The 21,159-nt window shown below is 37.7% G+C and overlaps 2 protein-coding genes across 5 annotated transcripts in view; one reads left to right on the plus strand and one right to left on the minus strand.

Annotated features, from left to right (window-relative positions):
- The window catches only part of LOC111144965 (inositol polyphosphate multikinase), a 47,577-nt gene extending 37,304 nt beyond the window's left edge, over positions 1 to 10,273 (minus strand). Inside the window, exon 1 of the mRNA XM_022499599.1 lies at positions 9,978 to 10,273. Within this exon, the coding sequence (XP_022355307.1) occupies positions 9,978 to 10,167 (190 nt within the window). The 5' untranslated portion in view covers positions 10,168 to 10,273. The remainder of the gene's footprint in view (positions 1 to 9,977) is intronic.
- Positions 10,274 to 11,628: 1,355 nt separating this feature from the next.
- Positions 11,629 to 21,159, plus strand: part of LOC111145338 (CDGSH iron sulfur domain 1) — a 17,384-nt gene continuing 7,853 nt past the window's right edge. Inside the window, exons 1-3 of one of the 4 annotated variants that reach the window (XM_022500181.1) lie at positions 11,629 to 11,800; positions 17,351 to 17,445; positions 18,557 to 18,762. In XM_022500181.1, the coding sequence (XP_022355889.1) occupies positions 17,406 to 17,445; positions 18,557 to 18,762 (246 nt within the window). In that variant the 5' untranslated portion in view covers positions 11,629 to 11,800; positions 17,351 to 17,405. Of the gene's footprint in view, positions 11,801 to 14,877; positions 15,095 to 17,136; positions 17,446 to 18,556; positions 18,763 to 21,159 lie in introns of those variants that run through there. The other 3 variants (XM_022500180.1, XM_022500182.1, XM_022500179.1) reach the window with 3 other exon arrangements.

Here is a 21,159-nt window from a genome sequence, read left to right on the forward strand (position 1 = left end):
GCCTAAGATAACTATTAGAATCCTAGAAAAAAGAAAAGGCATGCTCATGTTCACTGAAGCCATGATTCACAATAGTCAAAAGTGGAAGTAACCTAAATGTCTATCAACAGATGAAAGATTTAAAAAATGTGATAATATACATATAATGGAACATTTTTCAGCCTTAAAAAAGGAAATTCTTTATTCCATGCTACAATATGGATGAACCTTGATGGCATATGTTAAGTGAAATGAGACAGTCACAGAAGTACAAATACTGCATGATTCCACTTACATAAGGTATTTAAAGTAGTCAAACTCTTAGAAACGGCAATTACAATGCTGGTTTCCAGGTCTTGGAGGAAGGGAGAGGGGAATTTGTTGCTCAAGGAATAGTTTCACTTTTGCAAGATGAAAAAGTTCCAAGAGATATGTTGCACAAAAATGTAGAGTTAACACTACTGTACTGTATGGTTAAAATGATTAATATGGTAAATTTAATGATGTGGGGCTTTTTTTTTTAACTACAATGAAAAAATTATGTACGTAGTGGGATTATTTTACTATGTAAAATAAATGCATGTTAAAATTTCTATCTGTGGCAAGAACTTTCTAGGTAATTTTTATTTCTTTTTTTGTAACTTTCTCCAGGAGTTTCTATAATAAACACACTGCTTTTATTATGAGAAAAAAATATATGACATGAAAAATTCAAATATGCTAAAATGATTATACATTCTATTTAATCTCAATTATGTAAACAAGTTATTGAAAAAGATGAAGGGAAAAGTTTTTAAATGACAGAAAGGGTATGAGGAAATACTTGACAAGACAATGTCTAAAATGTTCTAAAACTAATGAAAAACCTAAAAACACAGAGATGGGAATTCCAAATAGGATAGAAAATACAAACTCCTAGACATTTTTTTTTTTATTTATTTGACACAGAGAGCGAGAGATCACAAATAGGCAGAGAGGCAGGCAGAGAGAGAGGGGGAAGCAGGCTCTGTGCTGAGCAGAGAGCCCAATGCGGGGCTCGATCACAGGACCCTGAGATCATGACCTGAGCTGAAGGCAGACGCTTAATCCACCGAGCCACCCAGGCGCCCCCAAATTCCTAGATATTTTAAATATAAAGACAAGGATGAGTTAAAAGTAAAAGGTTAGGAAAAAAGACTATACTAGCAACTACCATTCATAAGAAAGTTAACATATTATTATTACCATATATCGGACTATGTTAATAATAGAGAACTCAAGAAAAAGGAATGTTATCATATGTAAAAAGGGACATTTCATAAGTCAATTCATTTAGACACAGCAATCCTAAATGTGTGTACCTAATAAGAACTTCAAAATAAGTGAAAAAAAAAAAAAAAAAAAAAACGTGACAGAACTGAGAAGAGAGACAAACCTGCAATTACTCTCTCAAAAATTGATAAAACATTAGTAGTGACACATAAAACTAAACAACAGTATCAAACAATCACATTGACAGGTACAGGATACTATATCCAAAAGAATACACATTTTTTCATGTACAAATGGAACATTTACCAAGACTGACCATGTGCTGAGTGATTAAAAAAAAAAAAAGTTTAAATTTAAAAGGATTGAATATTCTCTGTCCATAATGGAAATAAGATATTTGGGAAAATACCAAATAGATGAGAAGTAAACACACTTGTAGTTAATCCATGGATCAAAATACACAAAGGAAATTTAAAAACATTTTTAACTAAACAATAATAAAAACTAACATAACAAAATTTGTGAAATGTATCTGAAGTACTGCTTAGAACTCAGAGGAAAATGAGTAGTTTTAAATGCTTCTATTAGAAAAAAAGAAAAAGAAAGGGGAGTTCAAACTTAAGATGCTAGAAAAAAGTAAAATATTAACCCAAAATAAGTGGAAAGGCAGGAGCAAATAAAAACAAAAACAATGAAATAAAAATAGACAACAGGAAAAAAAATCAATGAAAAAGATTCTCTGAGATCAATAAAACGGATAAAACTCTAGCTAGATGGAGCAAGAAAAACACAAATTACCATAATTAGGAATAAATGAAAGATGGGGTGTCACGATAAATGCTATAAGCATTAAAGTCATAAGAGAGTTATGAACTTCATACCAATAAATCCAACTTAAATAAAATGAATAAACTCCTTTACACATAAATTAAAACACAAGAAGCAGAAAACCCGAGTTGCCCTAGGTCTATGAAGAACACTGAATTCATAATTTTAAATATCTTTATAGATAACTGTAGGCCAAAATGGTTTCAACAGTAAATTCTATCAAACATTTACAGAAAAAGATAATAGCACTCTTCCCAAATTTTTTTTAGAAAACAGGAAAGTGGGGAACATTTCCCCACTAATTTTATGAAACCAGCATACTCTTTTTTTTTTTTAAAGATTTTATTTATTTATTTGACAGAGAGAGATCACAAGTAGACGGAGAGTCAGGCAGAGAGAGAGAGAGAGAGAGAGAGGGAAGCAGGCTCCCTGCTGAGCAGAGAGCCCGATGCGGGACTCGATCCCAGGACCCTGAGATCATGACCTGAGCCGAAGGCAGCGGCTTAACCCACTGAGCCACCCAGGTGACCCAAAACCAGCATACTCTTTTTAAAAAACCCAACAAAGACTTAAAAGAATATTATAGACCTCATGAACACAGTTGTAAAAATATTTAATGAAACATCAGTAAACTTAATCCAGTAATATATTATCACGACCATGAGGACTTATTCCAGGAATGCAAAGTTGGTTGAAATATTTCAGTATGAGTAAATACGTTGATATTTTGGATAAGACAGAATTCTCAAAGAGAAAGAAGAGATATATAAATACAGAACAGGGGAAGGTAAAGAAAAACCCTGTGGTATTAGGTTTAAATTATAGGTATAGGTATGAACCCAAATTTTAAAAATATTAAATTATGTATCTCTTAGTCCAATCTGCTTAAGGAAAACCAGCAACCATACCCAAGGAGCAATGAGTATACCTGGTGCCCATACTCTGGATTTTAAATACCATTCTTCCCTAAAGGAAGCAGGTTCTTAAAGAAAAATAAGCTTGTTCCAGGGCTGGAACAGAAAAAGTACAAGACAAACACAGAAATCTTTTTTATGCTAGAAAGTGAGAAAGTGCTTCAAAAGAAAAATGGGAAATGTTGAAAAGACCAAGTAGCCAGCCTGAAGAAGCTCCCACTGCCCAAACTTGGGACAAGATGGGCATCAATGTAAGTAGTAGTAACAATAATGGATAAGACACATTGCCTGAAGTCTGGAAAAATCCTTATAATGAAAGAAAGCAAGAGAGAGAGAAGGGAAACCTACAATTCCCTAAAGCAGGATGCCAACTAACAAATTTAACAGGAATGACAGTTATTACCATTTTGCAACTACCACAGTAGCAAGTTGGTCAAATACCGTCAATATATGCTTATAATGCTGGGTGAAAACTGAGGAACAGGATTTTTAACAGTCTCCAACAGTCTTTTTTTATTCCTCTCAAATTACTTAATGCCAATAGGAAAAATGAAAACTTTACAGTGGGAAACTTGTCAGGTATCACCTAACCAAGTTGTCAAAGTCACATCACCAGTGATGCAACTGACATCCTGTGCTTATGATGCTTCAAGAATACAATGTAACTCAAATAGTGTTCTGACCAAAGCCTTTACTCTTCAAGTATTTCACAGTTATGAAATAAAAGAAAAAAATGAAAAACTGCTCCAAATGATAGGTAACTAAAGAGTCCTAACGACTAAATGCAACATGCAGTCTTGGATGGGGGAAATTGCTACAATGGATATTACAGGGGAAAAAAAATGACAAAAGCCTAATGTTAAATATTCTCAATTTGATCACTGTACCATGGTTAGGTAAGAAAATGTTCTCATTTTTAGGAGTTATTTAGAGGAAAAGGTTTTATAATGTCTGCAATTTAATCTTAAATGGTTCTGCTAAATCATTATCAAGTAGAAAGTGATAAAGCAAATGTGGCAAAATATTAATAACAGGTAAACCTAGATGAATGGTATACATTAATTGGTTATACTATTCTTGCAACTTTTCAGTTTGAAATTTTCCCAAAATAAAATAAAAATTCCTTAAAAAAGGCAGTATAATTTATAGTAACTCAAATACTTAGGGAAAAATCTAGCGAATACTGTGTAAGACCTCTACAATGAAAACTATGACTAAAAGAAATTTAAGAAGGCCTAAATAAATGGAGAAATCTGCTATGTTCATGTATTGGAAGACTCAAGTACTATAAAGAAATCAATTTTCACCAAAGCACCCTATAGACTCAAAGCAAACACAAAAATCTTACCGTTTCTTGGGAAAAATTACAGGTTCATTTAAAATCTATATGGAAATGCAAAGGATCAGAAATCATCAAGACAATCTCAAAAAAGAAAACAGGATGCTTACTCCACCATACATTAATACTCAATTCCTCACTGAATTAAGACAATGGGATATTACTTCTATGATAAACAAATCAATGAAAATAAATATAAGTCTAAAAGCAAATCCAGGAAACTGACTGAAAAAACTGGGGTACATATGCACAATGGAGTACAACTGACTGTTAAAAAGGATGAGGAAGCACTCTATGAACTGATACTACTGATTTCTAAAATATATTAAGTTTAAAATTGAAGTGCAAAACAGTAGATAAAGTGTACTACTTTTTATGCCAGGAAGAAAGAAAAATACGAAAATTTATATAGATTTGCATGTTCTTGCAACAAGTAACTTAGCAAGGATAAATCAGAAAACGAGAGTGGTTACCTACAAAGGATGTTGAGAAATGGGTGGAGTGACAGAGAATGAAGTGACACTTCTGATAGATCTCTCTGTAAAGTTTTAAGTTTTGGAAGAATGTTAATTTTATAAACATTCAAAAATACATAATTAAATAAAAATGAAGGGAGGGAACTGAATTTAAACACAAATGAATCCAACTGTTTTTCAAATAAATAATATTACCTTAGAGAAGAGGGGGGAAAAATAACCTCCCCCACCCCACAAACCCCTAATCCAATAGCTTCTGAAGTGTTTCCAACCACATACCCTTAGTATAAGGGAATCTCATCTTGAATTCTTTATTCTAGGTTTGTTTTCTGTGGTAGTAGGGGTATAGAAATTCTGAAAATTACAGGAACAAGCAAAACATACAAACCAAAACACACACACACACACACACACACACAAGAACATTAAAAATGTTGCGAGCCAGGGTTCTCACTGAGGTAGATGAGAAATACAAATTTAGAATTAGGAAAGGAAAGAACTCTGTGGTACTGGAAAGAAATTGGAAATACCAGTATAAATTATGATTTCTAAATATTTATACATTCTTCTCAGTTATGTTCTTTGGAAGGGCCAAGAAGCAATAACACTCCAATAGCAATGAGCACATCTAGCACCCAGATCTTAGTTTCAAAATACCATTTCCCACTGAAAATGAACCAGGACTCCTGAAAGCAACTGCTGGCTCTAGAATTGGGAAGGGAAAGTATAAGTCTAAAATAACTTGTGACAGAAAGGAAGGAAGTACTCCCACTCAACAAATCTGGGACAATTTGAACACCAAAATAAATATGTTCTATAATGGGTCATGACACTATAAAATAAGAATCTATGGGTCCAAACTATTAATAAAGGACATATACAGGAGTAAAGTGAGGGCTGTTTTTAGAATGCTGACTGTGAAAATAGAGGTAGTGATAGAACTGGAGAGAAAAATCACAATTTTTCAACTTTCAGAGTAAAGACTGCTTCAGGCAAAAATCACCAATAGATGCCAAATATAGAGATGAAGTCTGAGGAGGATCTGGATATGTCCATGATCTCAAAGTGTCTCTCCAATAATTTGCACTATTAGTTGCAAAGTGAAAAATATTAACTACATGCTGGAGAAGCCAGACCATAACTGGACCAGATGATCAAAATAAATATCACTAATAATGGACAGATGGACACTGAAGGCCTCCAGATGTGATACCTTGAGGAGAACGCACTTCTATAATAATCCAGTCAGAAACACATCACCTGAATCTTACCGTAACAACCCATCAGAAATCCAAAAAAAAAGAACATTTCATAAAATAACTAGCTGGTACTCTTAAAAAATGACAATGTCATAAAAGATAAAGGCTGAGGAGCTGTTACAAATTAAAGGATTCTGAGAGACATGACAACTAAATGCAATAAATGATCCTTAACTAAATCCTGGACTGAGAAAAACAAGTATGATAAAAGACCAGAACAGCTGACAAAATTAGAATATGGATTATGGATAAAAGCACTGTATCACTGTTAAATTTCATATATTTGATAAATATGCCATGGTTACAGAAAAACACACTGACATATTACTGTATAAAGGGACAAGATATATACAACCTATCCTCAAATAGTTCCCCCCCAATAAATAATATGCAAGAGAAAGAAATTCCATAAAATGTTAAGTTCTCTATACTGTCTTTGCAACTTTCCAGTAAGTCTGAAATTATTTTAAGTCAATTAGTTTTAGAACATATCTAATAAAACAGACCATAAGCCAAAATAGATAACACCAGTTTAAATCCTTCTTTTACTCAGACTACCTCATTTCTATATCCTTAGATCAGGAAACAAATACAGGATTTCAATATTTGTTTGAAACTTTAAGGAATTTTGAAAGAAATTAATGGTACATGTTAAATAATAAAACAGAAAAAGGATTTCATGCTAACTCTGGTGAACTTTGGGAATTTAAACCAAATTCCTCCCTATGAAGACTGTGAAACCTCCCTATAGAAAATTTTACACAATGTGTTAAGTATACTATATTATACAAAAATGTTTAATACACTACTTAAAATAGCAAAAAAAAAAAAAATAGTGAAAATATAAAAATCTATCCCAAGAGGAATAAATTGTGATAGATTCACACTATGGAATACAACAGTTTTTTTTAAAAGTATGAAGTGTATTATGAATACAAAAATATGGATATACTACATAATACAGAATTTTTAAGAAGTTGCTGATATATCGGGGCGCCTGAGTGGCTCAGTGAGTTAAGGTCTCTGCCTTTGGCTCAGGTCATGTTCCCAGGGTCCTGGGATGGAGCCCCCACATCATCATCGGGCTCTCTGCTCAGCGGGGAGCCTGCTTCCTCCTCTCTCTCTCTGCCTGTCTCTGCCCACTTGTGATCTCTATCAAATAAATAAATAAAATCTTTTAAAAAAAAAGTTGCTGATATATCTATTTGTACAAAAATTAGAGTTCTGTTAGTGTATTTACATATGTGCCCAGAAACAAAAACCTGAGAAGTTGCACCAGGAATAGTTACCAGTGACTACCTATAGGAGAGGGAGAGTAGGTAGAAGGGTACTATTACACCATTTGAATTTTTTTCCTAAAAGATTATGTACTACTTTTACAATAAAAAAAAAAAACAAAACAACACTTTGTATTCTTAGATATAAGACTGAAATCATACTTCAGTGAAGAACACAAAATATTACTCTGATAGCAGAACTGTAACATATTCTTATTACTCAACTATAACAAGATCTATTTTTACATTCAAGTACTTTTGTGCAATTGGTTTCATGTTTTTAATTTTTATTTAACAAAACCAACAACTCCTTTTTGGAAATAGGTAAGATAGATTATCAATCCAAAACTGAAAAACCCTTAGTTAATGGCAGTAAGAAAAATTTTAAAAGGCAAAACAAATATCCACACAATGTCTTTAAGAAAATTAACTCTGAAAATTTCAGTTGACAGCCAAGCCAAAGTATAATCTACACAAAGTACTTTACAACTGTGATTTATGGTAGTAGAGAGACACAATAAATTCTTGAACTTTGAATTATTGAGCATCTTGTTATCCATTTTATGAATACATAAGATTATCATCATTCAGGTGTCCTTTCATTAATAATACATGCTAGGCTGTGTAAATAACTATGAATTAAATTCAATAAAATATTTATTAGGTTGCTAGCACAGTATGTTTGAGGCATTGTGCACTAGTGATACAGACAATCCCTAGTCAAGAGTATCTTACAAAATTTTTTAAACTGAATGCAATAATAAATAAAATTAAGGACTTTTAGAATCTCAACTACTCCTTCAATTAGGTAATTTGGGTGCCAAAACAACTTTCAGCCACTGTTTGCAATGTGGTATAAAGTCACATTTAGAGTACATTTGTGAATAGGCTGAATAGGTTCACTATTACACACTTTGATAAGCAGTGGTTACACTCTCAAATGACAATCACCATCGAAATTGTGTGTATTCTGCGGTATTTTATCTATTTTCCTTTGTACATGAGTCGATCTCTAGGGACCCTTAGGAAACAATTACTTTTTTTAAGGCTTCTAAAATACTATTAGGAATATTATCATTACAATTCATTAAAATAAATCAGTAGGTATGCAGTATAAATTTACTAACAATAATTCCATAATTACTCTCAAACTTTCAATACCAGAAGAGACACACACAAAAATGTGTCTGTGCAAAGCATCTTAAGCTGTTTCCTTACATCTAGGCTAAGCACCTTGAGAACTACATTTGTTTCCTTGCCTCTGTGTACTAAAAGAACTGTCATTTTTCACTCTTTCAACATTTCCCAATTTAACCGAGCCCCAATCCCTGGACAAGGCTATGAGGATAAACAGATTTGGTCCCTAACTTAAAGGAACTCACAGTTCAGTGGGGACAAAGGCAGAGTCTACATGACATCATCATTAACACCTAACTTTCACCATGAAAAAAGAAAGGTGGGTAAAGATAAAAGCAGGAAGAAATACTGCTCTTTGAGAAATAACATACATACAAAGATTCAAACAAATACTCATCCACTTTCAAAAATCCTTGTTGGATGAGTTATCTGCAAGAACAATACACGATGTACAGTGTTCTGAGGCATGACCCTTGGTGTCCCGAATCTAACACGCAGTCACGTGTGACTTCAGGCTTGCCACTTAACCAGGCTTGGCCTCAGTTACTCTTCTAAAAATGTCAATATTATCTTACTACCCTAAGCCCGAATCATTTTACTAACATAAACCAAACTGTATCTAATGGTTTCTAAGTCTAAGATCTGCAATACTCACATACTCATACATCAGATTCCCCAAGTAATCATGGCCCGGAGAACCAGTGTGAGTAAACTAGGTGAATTACGGTTCCTAAACTCAACTTTTACATCACCAAGACAATCAACCGCGTTAGGTCCTACATTGTGCTTTAAACGTGGTGGGCTCACAAAATGTGTTACACAGACCATGACACAGTCTTAAAAAGATAATCAAGAATAACTGAATGCCTTAACTGTGTACCTTTCTAGTAACAGCAGGGTATATTTCCTACCACGAAATTCGAGTTTCTGCATTACCGAACCACGCCTCCTGAAAAACCCAGGAGACACCAGGAAAAACCTCTCAAAGGAATGGGGAGAAAGATCCTGGATAAGCCAATAAAACGTTCCCAGTAAATAAATAAATGAAATAAGCCCTGTTTTTTCTTCCCCTCCAGCTATGCAGCTGCACACAGAAGAGAAGCACTAGATTAGCATCATCTGCATTTCATTCCTTTTCTTGTGCAATTGCTCCCCGCCTATAATAAACAGACCTTGTGCTCAGGGGAGAATTTACTTCCCCGTTCAGTAAGTTCCTATTTTTCACTAACTACGCCGTCTCCAATCAACAACCACCCTCCTGGGAAGATCAGGCACTCCTCTCCCCCCCAACTCCCGCGGCTGGCCTAATGCCCCCCACCCTAGAAATCCCCCCCCGCCTTTCGAGCCTCTGCTGCATGGGTCTCGAGGCTCCGGGGAACAGCGGAATAGGCCTGGGGTGCTGTGCGCAAACAGGAGGGGAGTCTAGCCCAGCCAGTGAGCGCCAAGCTGCCTCGGCCGGCCGGGGGCTCACACAAGCGAAAGCGGAGCGGCGAGCCCCACGCCACCCCCCCACTTACCCACTTTGTCTTTCCCGTACATGTGCCCAGCCACCTGATGCGAGAGGGGCACGCATCCGTTGAGGAAGCAGAGCCTGCCGCCTGCCGGCTTCCGAGTGCCCTCGGGGGGGGCTTCGCTCACCGGTGGGGTCCGCATTTCTGGGGGGCCGGGCGCCTCAATTCGGAGGGGGGATGGCGGCTCCGTTGCCATAACGGAGAGCCGAAGCTGAAGGTATAGCCGCAGTGAGAACAGGAAAAAAATAAGGCGGAAGGAGGGGGAGCCGGAGAACCCGAGGGTCGCTTAGGCTTGGCCGCGAGGAGGCCCGGGGGTTCCCGCGGCTGGTGCCCGTTGAGGCCCGGGAAGGGGGCCCATGACGCCGCGGAAGCGCGAGCGCTCCCCTGCCTAACTCTCGGCGGAGCGCGGCTCCCGACTCCTGCTGCTCTGCCGCTGCGGCTACCGTTGCCGGCTCAGCCCTGGAAACGGAACCGAGGCGAGGAGCGGCGGCCGCGGCGGCGCCCCGCTCTCCCTGGGGCCCTGACGGCGAGGGCGGCCCCACCTCCTGCGCCCCCGCCCCCTCCCGCCGTCCTCCAGTCCCCTCAGCTGCCGAGCGCGTCAGCGCCGCCTGCACCGCCGCCGCAGCCGCGAGCTTCCGACTGCGCGACCCGCGGCCGCCGCTGCTACTGAGCATGCCCAGAGGCTGCCCGACGGGACCCCCTGCAGCGGGGCGGGAGCCTGGCGCAGCCAGCGCGAACGGAAGGCTACCGGATGGGGCAAGGGCCCTCGCGGTCTTTCTCACCCCCCACCGCTGAGCTGGCTTTACGGTGCCGGCCGGGCTATTGTAGCTTCATTCATTCACTGGGCGTTTCAGCGCTTCCTGGGGTCCGGCTCAAAGACTCCAGGGGCTTGCAGGTGTGAGGAGCAATCAGTCACGTGTTGAGAATTGGGAGGTCCTGGCTTGGGAGGCTACCCTGCAATCAACTCCCTCCGGTTCCCATCACGCATGGAAACGAGAAGAGTAAAAACAAGCAGCTTCTTAGAAAATGCATCTTCAAAACACCCTTTGAGTTAATTCTAACCCCCCTTCCCAAATTTGGGCCCCTAAGCCGCTTTTATAAAATATTTTGTAACTGACACTAATTGCAGACTGTAGGAGATAGAGAATAATCTTAGTATCTTTTTGAGTACATTTTTTTTTGAAGAAATAAGCCGCTTTGTTTCTCCTACTCAGCCCTTAGCGCGGGTTCCAGGGTCCTCAATGGATAACTGGCTCAAAAGCATTAGAAAGTGACGTACACCGTGAGCGAGGTGAGGTTCTGAAATAGGACTTGTCTGCCACTGGCATTTTATAATGAAAACTGGTTGTGGCCTTGCAGGTGCCGAACTGAGCAAGAAAACTGTAGATAAAATCTTAGATACCTGATTATGTCAAGTGTACTACCAGCACCTGGCGTAAGAAACCCGCACACCTGGAAAAGACTTAAATCTGACCTGGAATCTCTATTCTCCAAGCCCTGCCCCAGGTTCCAGGACTCCGCCCCATACGATTGCGCACACTCAGTTGCTACCGCTCTAGGTCTCCTCCCTACTTTCCCGCTGTCAAAATCCGGACTCAAGACTTTAGACTGGGACGCAGCTCCGCGCATGCTCAGCATCAACTAGAGTGGCAATACACACCGGCTCACGGCCAGCCGCGGCGCCTGCGCCGTAGCGGCCTGGAGTCGGTACGCGTAGGACGTTTCTCGAACCTTGACTCCGGGCCTCTGCAAGAGCCTCTTTGTGCTTAGTGTCCTGTGCACACTCCTTGCAAGCGACGGCGCCATGAGTCTGACTTCCAGCGTACGAGGTGAAGTGGGGCCTGGGAGCGGGTGAGGCTGGAGGCCTGCGCACCGGTTGCAGCTTCCTCAGCTCCTCTCTGGGCTGTTAGTTACCGCTGCCCTGCGAGCCCGCCCGCCCTGTAACCTTGAGATGTAGAAGGGCGTAGGGCGGGCCTGTGGACTCCCTGGGCCAAACCAGGAAAGGGGGCGATGTCGGTATGAATTGGTGATCTCTCCAAGCCTAAGGGGTACTGGGGCCATGGAAGCATCTACCCAAGTCTGGACCACGTTTTCCTTAACTAGCCGTGTCCTAAAACCTAACGATTCCTCCGCTAGCTTTTTTTTCTTGTTCTCCCTTGAGACACCTCTGTTTTCTTAAATCACAGAGCTTGGAAAAGAGGAAAGGTTTAAAAAAAAAGAACTGCTCCCCCTTCTCAAGTTTAAATCACCGTGGAGTCAGACCATCAATTTTCTGCAACCCTGAAGCAATGCGTGACTAATCACATCTCAGTTTTGCACATTTTTTAAAGGAAAGAAACCCAACCCAAGACCTTCAGTTTTCCCAGGTTTTTTGTTGTTGTTATTGTGGGTTTTTTTTTTTCCTTTTTTTTTAATCCCTCTGGCATCTGCCACTCCGTGGCAGTAGTCCAGGAGAGAGGATTGAAAACGGAGCTCTTTGAACTCTCGGCTTTCTCAGCCTTGCTTCCTTTGCTCTAGTCTGGCGTTTGGAAACAGGTCCAGTTAAAATTAAGAGATTTGCTAGAATCTATTAATGTAGAGATTCACGTTATAACAATTCTTGGTGGTGGTAGAACTGTTAATATAATACTGTGCACCAGTAATAAAATACTTTGCCCAGGTATAAAACGCCACGCCTCATGGTTTGGTTACCTTTAACAGTTGTTAAGTAAAAGTAAAGAGATTGTTCAGAAGCTAATTAAAAAGAGCCTTGTTGATTCATTTAGTAAATATTGAGCATCTAGAGTGCCCGGGTTCTGTAAAGGCTCTCTGTTAACCTGAGACCTAATTTTGTAATCTGTTCTTTAAATTGGAGAATTTCATGTCTGTTTCCAAAAGTTATCTGGCAGAGTTAGGATGATAGCCCATGACATTTTTAACTTACTAATGAAGTTTGTAGGAGGTGATTATAAAACTTATTTCAAAGGATGCTCATCTTTAAATAGAGGTACCTTGGTGCTCTTAAAATAGCGATTTTTGTTTTTGTTTTTTAAAAAATCCAAACCTGTATTTTCTCAGGAATAAAACTATTGTGTAAAATAAGATAATCATATGACTTGATCCACTGATAATTTTATAGGAAGACAGTTTGCACTTTTGTGATATGGAAAGATTCCAACACGTTTTTAAAATGTGGAGTCATTTTGTGTATTTTAAACCCAGGGTGTAGTGCCCATTGAAATGTGAAGTAAGTGAACCCTAGGACTTCTTAAGACTCCCTGCTGGCCAATCTTTCTTGCAATCGAGACAAATTTGTGTGTGTGTGTGCGTGTGTTTAATCCAACCATAAGGGAATCCAAAGGTGACTTTCCCATTAGCTTGCTGTTTTGTGTGTGTGTGTGTGTGTGTGTGTGTGTAATCCAACCATAAGGGAATCCAAAGGTGACTTTCCCATTAGCTTGCTGTTTTGTGTGTGTGTGTGTGTGTGTGTGTGTGTGTGTGTGTGTGTGTAATCCAACCATAAGGGAGTCCAAAGGTGACTTTCCCATTGGCTTGCTGTTTTCTAGGGATAGGAAATTGCTTGTTGAAGAGGGTTATCAGCTTAAACTTGAAGTACTCAACTTTGTAATGAGAAGTAACTACTTCTTATTTCACTTAAAAGTGTAAAGGTTGTTAGGCAAAGGCTGTGGGCAAAGGTCCAAAACCTTTGTAAATCACTTCATCCAGCACCTTCTTATCTTCTTCTCCAAACATAGTAGTTTGGCAAGGAAGGGACAGATAATGTATTGAGAGTCCACCTTGTAATATTTAGACCTCAAATTATTCCCAATTTTTAAACCACACTAAAAAATCTGAAATTTTGATTTTTTAATTTGGGGAAGATGAATTGAAAAGATGTCTCTTCTCAGCTAAATAGATTAATAATTATAAAGGGCTGAAAAATAGTATGTACTTTGTAAGTACATGTTAAATAAAAAAAGGGTGTTGCCTATGCATGTAGAATTCTTGTTTGTATTCAGAAGAAAAATAATGGGTTGTGGGTTATAAATAAATTAATAGGGATCAGGCCAGGATGTAAATCTGGGCAAGTCAATGAGGATAAGTCATTGGCATTGAAATCCAGAGATCCTATTCAATGAGATGGTTCTTGATATACTTTGAGTGGGTGATGCCAACCTTTGTTTTTCCCTTATTGAGGTATAATCAACATACTTATGCTGAACTTATTTTTTATGTGATACCAGATACTACTAGTTTATTATAGTTTCTAACATTAAGCATCTTTCACTACAGTGGAGTCCCCCATCTTTAGTGACCCCTCCTCAACCCAGTATATGACTTTTAGGAGGTTTACTATATGTGTTGCTCCTTGATACCTCTAAAAGTCATTGAATCTGCTCCTTTAGGTTATAAACAATAAATAAATATTGGGGGACATTAGGGACTATAGTTGAAACAGGATTGGCAGTGAGTTGATCCGTGTTGGAGCTGAGTGAGGGTAAATGGGAGTTCATTATAGTAATCCTTGTATATGTCTGAAGTGTTCCATAATAAAGTTTTATTTTTATTTTTTTAAGATTTTATTTATGAGAGAGAGAACGCGTACGTGAGTGCACAAGCAGGAGGTGCAGCAGGCAGAAGGAGAAGCAGGCTCCCCGCTGACCAAGGAACCCCATGCAATTCAGGGCTCCATTCCAGGACCCTGGAATCATGACCTGAGCCGAAGGCAGATACTTAATTGACTCAGTGACCCGGGCATTCCTAAAGTTTTATTTTTAATATAAAGAAATGTTTAAGTCCCACACTTATACAGTATGTTAAGATGAGGCCAAAGATAAGTCAATTGGCGTAAGAGCAATGTGATGGTAAAATAGACAGAAGGAGTTGCAAATTCGAATTAATAATCTGTTATTTCTTTTTATTCAGCTAACATTGAACACCACCTGTAAGCCAGGCCTTAAGAAAAAAACATTACCAGGCACAGCCTGCCGATCTGGGAGAGAGACCTTAGGGAGGGAAAGATTTAAACATAGTCCCCCTCCCCCTCTCCTGAGAAGAAAAGGACATTCTGATTCTGTGGCAGTTGACACTGGGGAGGAGAGGACCATTTTGGACAGATAAGGGACTAAAGGAACAGAAACAGGGTGAGATTTCTGTCTAAGTTAAAACAAAATAATTTCCGCAGTAGAAGAGAAAAGCTGGGGAATGGGTTATAAACAAGAGATTGTTTTCAGTATCTGAATTATCCTGAGAGAAAACCAGTATTCTACTATACAAATCAATATTATACAATAGTAGACCAAGGGAAGAGTAAGAATGGAAAGGATTATTTAGAAATGTATTTCCTGTATTTTGTTCTTTATATTGGCTTATTCATTGTATTGTAGAGAGAGAAAGCATGGTTAAGCAAGATTGGGAAGGGTGGGGTTTGATCTAACTGTAGGAATACTGTACCTTGAGAGATGTTTATAAGAGAAGGGAAGTGAGGGTAAAACCAGAAGAGGCAGAAGTAGTGCTCAGGAGTTTTCTGGACCCCGGTTAGGAAAGAATGTCTGAAAGGTGCCAGCTGAAATGTCTTTGAAAATTGGGCTTTAGTAAAGTCTCATTTTGCCTTTGAAGTTGTGTTTATTCTTAATAGAATATGCCCACTATCAAAAACTAAATGTTACTTAGGTTTTGTTGTTTTTATTTGTTTGTTATATTGGGTTTTCAGTTCTTTCTCTATTCTAATTGTTGACTTTTCAGGCAATCATCATTCTTGCCTATCTCTACAGGTTTCCTTTTCCTTCTTTTCCCTAGAGTTGCCAGTGGCATCCACAGCTTTTTGCCAGAAAAAAAAAAAAAAAAAAAGATTCATTTATCATGAAATGATAAAACAGTAACGTATTTCTTATTCTGGGAACTTTTACATTTGTCTCTATGAGATTAGAGAATTAGGTTTTTGGGTCAGGGGGGATGGAAATTCTTAAGAATTTATCTAGCCCTGATTCTGAAAAACCCACTGGAGCAAATGCAAAGCCATTTTCCTAGCACACATATGGTACTATGACATTTATATAGGGTCATAAGTCACCTTTGTTAGGGGGTAGAGTAACACTGCGTGTTTTGATTCCCTGTGGGGCAGCTACTTTTCAATAATATCTAGACTCAGTTTCCATTTCTTCATTTGCTATTGCCTCTTGTGTGTGTCAGTTATTCTGTCATTTATTCCACTGTCAAAAATTCAGAGAAGTAAAGGTTTAAAAAAAAAAAGTCCTATGGATTCAGTGGCTAATATGAGAAAAGAGAATAGAAGACTGTTTTGATGGTTAAGAAAGATTCTTTTGGCCTATTACGATTTTCATGTAGAAATTCCTATAGGATTTCTTTCTTATGTTGTGAGACAAATTAATCTTAACCGATTTTAGTTCTTTGGGTTTCAGACCTTTTTGATACATGCAGGCGCTATTAAAGCAAATCTGCTAGGGATTACTTCATAATTCACCTAAAAAGTGGGGTGTAACTAAGATTAATTTTTATTGTGTTAATTTATTCTTTTGGGATATTTCCTCCTTTTAAGTTTATACTAAAGATAATATTTAGCAAATATAATTGAACATATACTATGCATAGCAGTATTTTAGCCCATTTTGTGATACGTACATTAGCTAATCAGAGTGGCTTTCCATTAACTTAGAAGCAGATTGCTATAGCTCCTAACATTGAGTCCTTTCTCAAGGGAGTTCCATGGTAAATAATACATCAGAAAGGACTATCATGAACCAAGCTAGAAATCAGAGCGAAGTTTCAGCCCTGTTTGGAATTGCTACAGGGTAATATCATGAAGCTGCACTAAAATTCAAGACCAATCTACACAAAATGTGTAGTTAAAAACGTTCTTTAGTGAGTCCAAAGTTTGAAGCTGTCAAATAACTTGTCTTAGTCATGTAGCACCTGGGAAGGACATAATGTTAATGTTTATTTTAAAAGGATTTTAGCAGGGAGGAATAGAAATATTGTGGGAAGGAAAACTGTTTTGTAGAGAATACTGTAGTTGAAAGTAGAATCCAAGGAATGAGTTAAAAGAGAGGACCCAAGATAAAAGGAACGAAGTGTGAGAATGGTTGTTCCTTCCCATTATAGTTTTCTAACAATGAGCTCCAATTTAATGTAGGGCACTATTAGGAAGGGTGATTAATCACAAATAAGAAATTTGACTCAATAGTGCAAATAAGCCATACAGTTGATGATTCATTATATGTTTTTATTTGTTCTTGGAATGTGTTTTTTGTACTTATCTCTCTAGAACTTTATTTGATAGTCTGGGAACTTATTACAAACACAGAGAAGATCTGACTCAGGAAGTGCTGGGAAGCAGTCCAGTGTGTTTATCCTGACCCCTGTTCAACTTCTTCCTGCAGTTCACTCCATGCTGGGAATAGACAACTCTCCTCTGAGGCTGAGACTAACCAGACTATGCAGAACTTTCTACTCTCCAACATTCTGTGGAACTGGGGTAGTTAAGTGCTTGGGTTTCTAAGGGCTCCTTGAAAAGCTACATGAAAAGAAAAATAGATGGTCTGTTAGTCAAGCAAATATTGAGTAGAAAAATGTCATTAAATTTAAAATGACGTTTGTAGGGCATTCAAATCATCATCCACTGGTGGGTAATGGAAATTTAGACTTTATTGAGAATATAACTGTAATTATATTCATGTTTTCTCTGAAATAAGAAATTAATACATTCTGATTTAATACACCTGACTTTTACTCTAATGAGAAAGCAGTTTTAAATTTAAAAAACAAAAACAAAAACTTTTGAGTGACTGAAGCCCAGAATCCTGCTGGATATATTTCTTTGAATGTTTAAGGGCGGCTTAGTTTTATTTGTCCTTTTGTTTGTTTTTTTTCTTCAGATACCAATGCTGTTTGTGGTTATGCACTTTAAAATCACTAAAGGACCTACTATTTAAATGAACTCTGATGAGTCAGTTTGTTAACATAATCACCTCCTGATTTTTTGGGTGGGGGTAGTCTTTATAATCTGAATTTTTTTATTTATCAGGTTTTTTTTTTTAAGCAGTAGGTATCTTCAGGTTTGCATTTTATTTTAAATCTATGAACACTTTAAAAATTATTATTAAAGGGGCGCCTGGGTAGCTCAGTGGGTTAAAGCCTCTGCCTTCGGCTCAGGTCATGATCCCAGGGTCCTGGGATCGAGCCCCACATCGGGCTCTCTGCTCAGCGGAGAGAGCCTGCCTCTCTGCCTACTTGTTTGATCTGTCAAGTAAATAAATAAAATCTTAAAAAAAAAAATTATTATTAAACATCGGTTTTTTTCTTTTTTTCTTTTTTTCTTTTTTTTTTTTAAGTTTTCCTCTATCTCAATTTAGCTATCATCTTTCAATAGAAAATACGCAATTGCCTCAGTAAAGGCTGGGGAAAGTCTTAACAAGAATTGTTACACCAGTGTGTTGTGATTATTTTGTTAACAGAAAAAATTTTTGACTATCGGAATGCTTAACTCAAAAACTGGATTTCCTAAACATATCATGTTAGTAAAAATACACATTATTAGTGTATATTTCGGTTTTGATGATTATTCCTGTTTTCCTTCCCCGCTCTAGTTGAATGGATCGCAGCAGTTACTATTGCTGCTGGGACAGCTGCAGTTGGTTATCTAGCTTACAAAAGATTTTATGTTAAAGATCATCGCAACAAATCTATGGTAAACCTTCACATCCAGAAAGACAACCCCAAGATAGTACATGCTTTTGATATGGAGGATTTGGGAGATAAAGCTGTGTATTGCCGTTGTTGGAGGTCCAAAAAGGTGAGGAAAACAAGTTTTTTATGTTAGTGCCATCTTTAATGTAACATTTCTTTTTAAACTGTTCTGTCAAACATGTATCACTAGATATAATTAGGATATCTCTTGATCTTTTTTTTTCATTTGTAAGTAATCTCTGTGCCCATCGTGGGGCTTGAACTCACAACCCTGAGATCAAGAGTCACCTGCTCCACTGACTGAGCCAACCAGGCTCCCCTTTTCTTTCTTTCTTTTTTAATGCATTCTGTTCTTCTCTGTTTTCCATGTTCTCTTCATGATTATATTTCCTAAAATGTATAACTACTATGCAGTAAAATTGCGTTATTCCCTTACTGATTTCAGGTGAGTGTAACTGTATTCTTGACCAAGAAGAGAAAAAAAAAAATCCCTTTATTTATTCTTAGGATTTCCTCCCCAAGTGGATCTTTGCCTCCACTCTCCCAGGAAAGAGAGTATGCAGCCTAAAACACAAAGAAACAGAAGGGTAGATTCTTTTCTTGAGCTTTTTAAGTTCCTGAATTCTAGGACAAGTTTTAGAAAATTCAGGAGAAACTTGGAATACTATCCTTGAAAATTTCTTATCTGGTAAATATATTGACACTGTATCTAAGCTTTCTTTAAGCTATAGCTCCTGTAATTAAATACATAACAGGATTTTTTTAATCTTATTTTGTGATAATTAAATTTCATCAAGTTCCATTTGGAACTCTCATCTGTGATACCTGCAGCTTTTAGATAGTGATGACAGGTAGTGACATGAAGATGGTGAATCCTTTCCTAAGGTCATCTTGAAAAGCTTCATACATTGAATGTGATGTATTGTAAGAAATATGGTGAGTGTACTGCCACTATTAGTATTTAAATAAGATGAATTTCACCAAAGATGATACTATAACACTTAGTAGACAATAGGGCCCCCGGGTGGCTTAAGCGTCTGCCTTCAGCTCAGGTGGTGATCCCAGGGTCCTGGGATTGAGTCCAGCATCAGGTTCCCTACTTAGGGAGCCTGCTTCTCCCACTCCTCTCCCTGCTTGTGTTTTCTCTCTCTCTCTCTCTCTCTGTCAAATAAATAAATAAAATCTTAAAAAAAAAATAGACGATAAAAATGATTTTTCTGTTTCTGAAAGCACATGTCAGGGACCATCTCTTCCCACAGTGGAAAACCATTATCACAAATTGTATATCAAATAAGACGTCACAAACTAGGTACTAGAAAGTGTATTCTAACTCTCTTCCCCAATAAAATGATGATGTATAATCCAGTGATACATTGCTTAGATAATGTCATTGTATTTGAAACTGCTTGATGAACATGGAATGTGAAAAATTAATAGTTCCATTACAAGTTGTACCTTAAAAAGAACAGTGTTCATTTGGTATGTAGGATTATTTATAAGTACTAGTGGGGTTGCTAGAAAATAATCCTCAGTAATATTCTGTAGACCAGACCTTGTTTGTATTTTAAAAATTATGCTCATTATAGGTTTTATTCTCCTGTTGATCACCAAAATATACAAAACAATGCCTTTAGAAATTCAGGAATTTTTAAGTCAGTTTAGTAGTTCTTTAGTCAATGATCATTTAGTGTCTACTATATACGCATGAGAAAAGTTAAATTGTAACATACCAAGTATCATAGATGTGTACAAGACTCAGTGCTTTAAATAAAAGAAAGGGCTTATGCTGTGGGCTAGAATTTTCTAGGATAGCATAGTGATATACATGGGAGTTAAATTGCCCTTGGAAAGTGTGGTAGTATTTGAATAAAATACCAGTTTTGGGGGAGTCTTTATTAAAATCTGTAGGAAAGGACTCAAGTGAGCAAAGGTGGTGGGATCAATGAAGAATCTAGTCTGGTCACTGCTCTTCCATCCCCCCAGGAATAAGTCCACATTGAGGAGAGTCTTGGGTACCTTTGCGAGGAGTTTGTGCCTGCAGACATGGGGAACTTCTTGTCAGGAATTTCCAAAGTTATGATACTTATGCGAGAGTGATAGCTCTAGGAATGGAGAAAAATGAACAGATAGAGGAAACATTTTGAGGGAAGGTTAAGCTAAATGCACTGACTGATTGGGAGATTGGTGGAGAAAAACTGAAACTAATTAAAGAATCTAAACCTGTTGTATTAGACGAGATGGTGCTGCTAACAGAAATAGGACTTCCAAGAAGAAAAGCTGATTTTCTAGAAAGGTGACAAGGAATTCAATTCCAAAGTGAATTTTGAGGTGACATTTGAATGGAAATGTTCAGCAGATAATCTGAAATGTGGGTCTAAGGCTGAGACATCAGGGTTGGAAATAGAAATCAACAAAACTGAGGAGTTAAACATAAGAATGCTTATGTTTAAGCATTAAGAATGCTTATGTTTAAGCATTAAGAATGCTTATGTTTAAGCATTAA

Source organism: Enhydra lutris, unplaced genomic scaffold (genome assembly GCF_002288905.1).
Source record: "Enhydra lutris kenyoni isolate GAN:26980312 unplaced genomic scaffold, ASM228890v2 scaffoldscaffold12, whole genome shotgun sequence".
Classification (NCBI taxonomy): Eukaryota; Metazoa; Chordata; class Mammalia; order Carnivora; family Mustelidae; genus Enhydra; species Enhydra lutris.